Source organism: Dendropsophus ebraccatus, chromosome 15 (genome assembly GCF_027789765.1).
Source record: "Dendropsophus ebraccatus isolate aDenEbr1 chromosome 15, aDenEbr1.pat, whole genome shotgun sequence".
NCBI classification, from domain to species: Eukaryota; Metazoa; Chordata; class Amphibia; order Anura; family Hylidae; genus Dendropsophus; species Dendropsophus ebraccatus.
In genome coordinates this window covers 7,732,502-7,740,377 of record NC_091468.1, presented here as the reverse complement: position 1 = coordinate 7,740,377, position 7,876 = coordinate 7,732,502, and the positions used below count along the sequence as shown (strand labels likewise).

Below are 7,876 nucleotides of genomic sequence, written 5' to 3'. Positions count from 1 at the left end.
GTATGTTATAGTAATGGACTCCAGATGATGAGATACATGCGGTACACTGAATGATCCCCATGTCTTGGGTAGGTGGGGATGGCTTAGCATTGGTTTAATCCCGATGTGTGTATACGACACCCCAGTGTATCACCGCACTCACAGTCGTGTATAAAACACACAGGCGCACCAATAATGAAATATAAACACATTGGGGGAGACGTATGAAGCTTTCTATAATGAGGACAGACTCTGCTGCCCATAGCAACCAATCACAGGGGCAGAATATGAAAAGAAAGATGGTTGGTTGCTATGGGCATCAGACTCGTCCTCCTTTTAGACAGGTATATAAATCTCCACCAATATTAAAGCGGTTATCCAGCGCTACAAAAACATGGCCACTTTTCCCCCTACTGTCGTCTCCAGTTCAGGTGTGGTTTGCAATTAAGCTCCATTTACTTCAATGGGACTGAGTTTGAAACCCCACCCAATCTGGAGACAACAGTAGGGGGAAAGTGGCCATGTTTTTGTAGCGCTGGATAACCCCTTTAATACTAAGGGGGAGATACCAAACATGGCGTAAAGTGAAACTGGCTCAGTCGCCCCCAGCAACCAATCAGATTCCACCTTTCATTTTCCATAGAGTCTGTGAGGAATGAAAGGTGGCATCTGATTGGTTGCTAGGGGCAACTGGGCCAGTCTCACCTTACACCATGGTTGATAAATCTCCCCCTAAGTGTTTATTCATCCGGCTTTCTTCTTGGGGGGTATGTACGGGGGTCTGCGCTACAGAAATGACTGCACAGGTTACTTATCCATAGAAGCCAATCAGAGCTGTGGAAAACTGAGAGCTGTTCTGTCATTGGTTGCTATGGGCAACAAGGACAGCTTCTTTCAGACAACATTGACAGCTAGGCCTGTGATCTGTATGGAAGGATGTATAAAAATAATATGGCACCTTTTCCCTGATATCTCAAATCTAAAACTGTATCACAGCAGGATATCGATTAGACGACTTCTATCACTTCTGTATGCAAATGGGCTGATGCAACTATTAAGTCCTGGAGAACCCCTTTAAGAGAGGTGGGGGGGGGACATAGTAATTTCCAAGACCTAAAATTTTCAAACATTTTACGTAAAACCTGGGCCTGACATCTTGTTTGTGTGACGTTATAGTGACGTATGACCTATGGATTAGAACAAAGACGTGCCACCCCTGTCCTCAGGTTGTGTGTGGTATTACAGTTCAGCTCCATTCACTTCAATAGAAATGAGCTGCAAAACCCAAACTGGGGGCAGGAGTTTCTGGAAGAAAGTGGCCATGTTTTTCAAAGCCGAGATAACCCCTTTAAACTGGCAGCTCACAGGATAAGAGCTTTCTCTCAGCTAGGTCACATTTTAATGGGGAGAGATGGAAAAGACGCTGCCAGACTCCTCTGCTGGTGGTCTATCTTTTTGAGAACAAAAGGACCTTGCTTGACCCTTCTTTGCCCTAACATCTGCAGTCAGGGGGGAGTCAGGAGGCCACCATACACACTAGAGGTCATTCAGTCCGGCCTAATTTGGTGGGTTCACTGGGAACATGATTTGGTTTTATATAGACCACCTCAAGTCTCCCCCCATTCCGGTCATAGGAGCAGGGTGGTGCAATGTCTTCTCAAGGTGCTTGCAACATGCGTTGGTATTAGGCACAAGGTACATAATAACCAAGATGGGGTTTCTTGTTTGTAGGAAAGCCACAGTGAAGTGCTCATGCTAAGGAACCATTGTGACACTCAGCTGACCTGGCATAGTGGTGGTGCTGCTAAAGCCAATGTCATCCACCGGTCCAAAGAAATCAAGATTCAGAAGAGTAGACCCTCCACTAGCTGGAAATTCATTGACCACGTTGGGTATTCAGCCGTAAAGAAGATAAAGTCAGGGGACGGCCCAAGGGGCAAGACACACACACTTATACATGCATAGTATCACCATGATAGAAAGCACACAGAGAAAACACCAACTTCTTACATGGTTATGGTAAAGGCCAATGTAGAGAGTCCGGAGATCTCCAGCAGGTTATAATGCTTTACTTAGCTCGTCTGGTGAACAGGTTATTATACGAAGCAAAAACATATAATACTACGGCTTAAAGGGAAACAGGCCAGGGTACCTGCACAACTCGCCACCGTGTAGCCGGGACTTGCCTTAACAACTGGATGGCTACATGGGTTCATAACATGACATACAGTGCAGCCAGGAAGCCAATGACATCACCAGGTAGGTTGTGTGTAATGCAGAAGGGAACGGGTCCTCCAGAGCGAGACCCGACCCTTGTAACCAATCTCCATTATGGCCAAAAGATGGGGATCCCAAACAAAGGAAAATTCAGAGCTCTCTAACAGGGTCCATTGTTGGTGCCAATAAAAGGGAATTCCTGCCACTAAAAACAATCATTTTTTTGGTGAACAACCCCTTTAAAGGAAAAATCATCACTTGTCGTTTGCTAAACAAGCGCTTAAGCAATTGATCTGTACGTGTAAAAGGACCCTTAGTGGGAAACCTTCTTAACAGTAGCAATTCTACAGACCGTTCCTTGCAGTGCTTCTACAACGAGCTGCACTGAATCTCCGTACGGACTAAAAGAGCCTAGAGCAACTCTTTCCGCTTATGTATAAGCAATCTGCGCTACAACAGGTAACGCAAGAGATTATGAAAATGAAACACACGTCAGGCCTCTCAGTATGTAATTATGCAAGTTACAATAATCATGAATAATAACTAAAAACATCAAACCAATAATATAATAGAGACAACGGAGCTTCAAATAATTGTGAAAATAACCTGGAATGTTTCCCTTTAATACACGAAAAAACAAAACACAACACAAGAGTAAAATAAAGAAAGGATCCACCGCAAGAAAGAACGAGCAAGACAAGCAGGCCATTCAGGCTTTCATTCATGAACACTCATATGAGGCTATCGGCCGGGAAGTGGCGCTAAGCGCTTAAGGTTCCCCCCAGAACATAATAAAATGAGAATTAAGAAGCTCCATTAATCCTTTTTCCCATTTACTTTCACTATCTGCACAAAAGAAAATCATTTCATCATGGACGCCATCAGGAAGGTGGTCGGCTGCTGTTGACTGATCTTGTTAGAATGATTTTTATTCTAGAAACTGCACCACTCTTGCCCTCAGGTTGGATGTTTTCCTGCAGCCCAGCCATTGAAGTGAATGGAGCAGAATTGTAATACCACACACAACCCGAGAACAGGGGTGGCGCTGTATTCTCCAAAAAAGGTAGATGAGCTTTATCTAATGATGGATAAAAACTTCAGATATAGTAATATAAAAGGATTGCTGCTCACATTGGGCAAAGCGTTACACTAGGCCCAATGACATGGCAGGACTGTAAAGCGAGTACGAGCTGCGTCCTGTGGGAGGGAGGGCTGTTCTCTATGTCTCAGTGCTTGGACTGTTGGAAGGGAAGGAAAATCCTCTATTAGGGTATGTGCACATTGAGTAATTTAGACGGAAAGTCCGTTGCGTAATCCGTCCCTCGCGGATAGTGGCGGGCGGGCGCGCGCGTCTCCGCCCGTATCATAGACTTCATTCTACGTACGGGTGGATTCCTTCCTCATCCAAAGAATGAACGCAGCAATAAGGCAAAAGATTTGGAGTTGCCATCACCTTTACCCTGACAATGGGAAAAAGTGTGTATCCAACATATGGTAAAGCTGGATTAGATACGGTACTTAGTTTCCTCCCTGTAAAAAGGTAAAGACTAAGAAAGTAAAGGAAAAGTTTGAGAAGACACTAAAACTGCAAAACAAGAAAAACAAAGCAGCAAACTGGACGTACCTGGTTCCTCAACTGGGAATAGGTTAATAAGATAATAAATGAGCGTGTAAGACTGGATGTGAATAGAGAAGATGCCGTATGCTGCTATCCCATAGATACAATGTGGCGGGGGCTAATCCGCATCATAAATATATAACAGTCAACTAATGGATCATACGGAGCAAAGAATAAGGAAAAAAAAAAGGAAAGCCTGAATTTCCCAAGACGACAAGAGGAAGAGTGAGCGGAGAGAAGACTGGGTGGACAGAGAGGAGACGCCATGGAGAGACGTACCATCTAAGGGGTTGGTAAGGCCACTGCTACTCCAGTCAAACTGGACCGGTGGGAGGGATTCCTGCAGGAGAAAGAAGAGATAGATTAATAACCCGATCTATTATATGTTACAGCTTTATAGCTAGGAGCGCCTTCCAGCTCCCAGAATTATCCAGACCCCTTGCTATACAAAGAGAATATTGCTCTAGACCAGGGTGTCAGACTAGCGCCCCTCCAGATTTCCCAAATCTACAATTCCCATCATGTCTGGACAGTCAAAGCTTTAGCTCTCCGTGCACGATGGGAGTTGTAGTTCTGTAACAGCTGGAGGGCTTGTGTCCTGGACAGTGACCTGTAACCTGCGGTTCCCAGCTGCTGCAAAACTACGGTGCTCAGCGGCTGTCAGTGTATGTGGGAGTAACTTCAGATAAATAATAAGGAAAGTGGCCGGGGGGCAGTCTATCTATCCGTGTCATCCATTCGTGGCCGGGGAGCTGTCTATCTGTGTAATCCATCCATGTATCAATCCATCAGTGGCGCTGTCTATCTAGCCGTGCATCTATGCATCCGTGGCCGGGAAGCCTGCATCCATCTCTGTATCTATGCATCCGTGTCACCCATCTGTGGCCGTGGAGCTGTGTATCTATCCGTGCTTCTATCCATCAGTGTCATCCATCTATGTATCTATCCATCTGTGGCCGTGGAGCTGTGTATCTATCCGTGCTTCTATCCATCAGTGTCATCCATCTATGTATCTATCCATTGGTGGCCGGGGAGCTGTGTATCTATCCGTGCTTCTATCCATCAGTGTCATCCATCTATGTATCTATCCATCTGTGGCCGTGGAGCTGTGTATCTATCCGTGCTTCTATCCATCAGTGTCATCCATCTATGTATCTATCCATCGGTGGCCGGGGAGCTGTGTATGTACCTGTGTCCTTTCCGCCACTTCTCAGCACACTTTACCATCTATCTACATCAGCCAGTAATGGAGTATTACAGATTTCAGCTGCATTTAGCTCCGCTCGGTTATGGGAAGGTTTTGCTACCCGGCTGAATACTTTAAGAACTGTTTATGTCTCAAGGAAACTGTTCGGGATTTTACTTGTAGTATCGGTAATGCAGGGTAAGAAACGCTGCTTTACCTAAAATCACTGCAACCCATAGCGGGGGGATATCAGGAGCGGAGCTGGGAAGGATTATACAGACTCCATACAGCTACAGGGGGTCGGACATCCACCGGCCAATCTAATATCCTGAAGTCACACATTCTATAGGGATAAGCCTATTATATGGGGAGATTATCAGCCGAAAATCAGCAGGGTGACAGGTTAAACACCGATGCTTCTCCCTGTGCAGTAGTTTGCAGGGGTCATTGTTGCTGCCCTTCCTGCACAATCATTCAGCTATGTAATACACACAGGTGTCAATCAAACAGATCCATCTAATAACGCCCTGACCCCTTTAACAATGTTTTTCACGGTTAGTATAGAAAACAATAAGTAATGTTCACGGCTCAGCCTGCCACTACCTGTGGAATGACTTCAAAAGCCACAGAACAGGCCCAGAAACCTTTACCATTCATGTCAATGGGACAGCTACCGTCTTGCCTATGTCAGTGGGGCTTGCTGTAAACATACTCTGCTGTACTTGCTCTAATTGCTACTAAAAACAGCTCAGGCAAGATGGCTGCCTCCATGGTAATGTACAAAAAATTTAATTAAAGAGTCACTAAAAATAACTTCCGATATGTCGTCAAGCCGTACATCGTCACACCTCCAACCATCAGGCCTCGTGTCATCAGACTTATCAAGTTATTGATTACAGTCTGTGTCACTGCTGAGATCGGCTCTGATCGGGAGATTTAGCCATGGAGAAAGCACAGCGGCAGCAGATGTGCCATCCCCTCCCCGGCCAGCAAATCCCACCATGTAGCCTCATAGACTTACATTGTCATGGCTGCCAGGCTCTCTCCCTGGCTAGGTCTCCTGATCACAGCAGTCTCAGCAGTGACACCCGCTGTGATCAATAACCTGTGACACGAGGCCCAATGATGCCAGGTCTAATGACACAATGCCTGATGACACAATGACGCCAGGCCTAGTGACACAATGCCTGATGACATGATGACGCCAGGTCTGAGGATGCAACACCTGACGACACGAGGCCTGATGAAGCAATGGAGCCGCGTCACAGAGGGGAGGGGATACGGTCACACGGCAAAGTTTGGTGGACTACAGTGCATAGAGCCGGGCCGGTGCATGGCAAAAGAATAGGGCTAAGTGTGGGCACTAGGTGGCGATTAAAAAATAAACTGCACCACTGGGATCCCTGCACTGGAGACGATCAGCTCATGCTTTATAGTCACTGAATGTCGATTGATTGTGACTTTTTCCATGTAGACGCAGCTCACTTCTGAGGAAAGAAAACTTTGAGCGGTTTCACCTTTTTTGATCATTCAGAACACAACTCTAGGAAATGTACGAGCTCTGATGAATAAAGGCGAGCTCCGCTGATGAATAAAGGCGGGCTCCGCTAACGTACCTGTAACTGGTCAGAAGAGCAGATGGCGTCATCTGGAGGCACAGGAGACGACTGCCCTATTGATGCTATTTTCTCTGCAGCAGATAAAGGCTTGAGAGGTTCCTTGGTGGGCTCCAGCATCCCCTACCCCGTCACCGGCAGAAAGAAAACAGCCATTACATCGCAGAAAACAAACACAAAACACTGGAGCTTCTGCTGAAAGACAATGTGCCCAGTGCCCCCTTGTGGTCATAAACAGGATCAACCCCAAATGGAAAAGTAGAATTAGGGCCCGATTACACAGAGCCACAATCATCCGACTCAGCCAATAATCACTCTGTGTAATAGAGACAATGATCAGCGGATCCAAACCATCATCGGATGATCTGTCTTTTGGTCCTGACCTAAAATCATCGACCACCGGGAGCGCAGCGCTACACGTAGTAGTGGTACATCGGTGCATGTTTAAAAAAAAAAAAACCATTAACTGTATACATTACCTCTCCACGCTCCCAATGTTCTTCTGCTCGTTTCCTGGAGCCGCCGGAGCAGTGGTTGCGCCGGGAAGCAAGCAGAGGGCAGAAAAACATTGGGAGCATGGAAATACATACCTATATCTCAGCATTAGCAGTGTGCGGCTGGACAATAACTCAGCCATGGCATCTGCTTAGTTCTAATATTTCTACTGGACGTGCTGGCCAACCTCTCTGACATAGAGACAACTCAAAATGTTTTGATCAGTCTGGTTCTGGATGCAGAGAAGGGGCAGGGAGAAGCACTCAGCTAAGCTCTTCTCTCTCCTCACTGTAGTAGAGGGATTCTATAGGAACTCTTTGGAGTTTGCCACAGAACAGGGTTGGAGAGAAGAGCCGAGCTGAGTGCTTGTATTTTAAGATCACAAATCTGAATAAATACAATTGATTAAGAAATCCCAGACTTACCAGCCCGGCCGCGTACATGGGAACAATCACCGGCTGCTTCTTATTGCCTGTAAAGAGCTGCAAACAAGAAATCAGTTACTGCACAAGGAAGCAATGAAGAAAGCTCATTGGTGGACGAGAAACCCCATCCTATCAATACAAAACCACTGAGCCACCATCCTGTCATATAGAGTGCTAACCAATGGGCCACCATACTGCCATATATAACCACTGAGCCACCATACTGTAATATACAGTGCTAACCACTGAGCCACCATACTGTGATATACAGTGCTAACCACGGAGCCACCATACTGTGATATACAGTGCTAACCACTGAGCCACCATACTGTAATATACA

The 7,876-nt window shown here is 46.0% G+C and overlaps 1 protein-coding gene across 4 annotated transcripts in view; it reads right to left on the bottom strand.

Annotated features, from left to right (window-relative positions):
- AFTPH (aftiphilin) overlaps positions 1-7,876 on the bottom strand; it is a 31,458-nt gene that overhangs the window by 3,874 nt on the left and 19,708 nt on the right. For 3 of the 4 annotated variants that reach the window (XM_069955512.1, XM_069955511.1, XM_069955513.1), the window contains exons 5-8: positions 7,537-7,593; positions 6,617-6,739; positions 4,094-4,154; positions 1,764-1,847 (exon numbers count right to left, since the gene is read on the bottom strand). In XM_069955512.1, coding sequence (XP_069811613.1) covers positions 1,764-1,847; positions 4,094-4,154; positions 6,617-6,739; positions 7,537-7,593 — 325 coding nt within the window. The remainder of the gene's footprint in view (positions 1-1,763; positions 1,848-4,093; positions 4,155-6,616; positions 6,740-7,536; positions 7,594-7,876) is intronic. The other variant, XM_069955514.1, reaches the window with a different exon arrangement.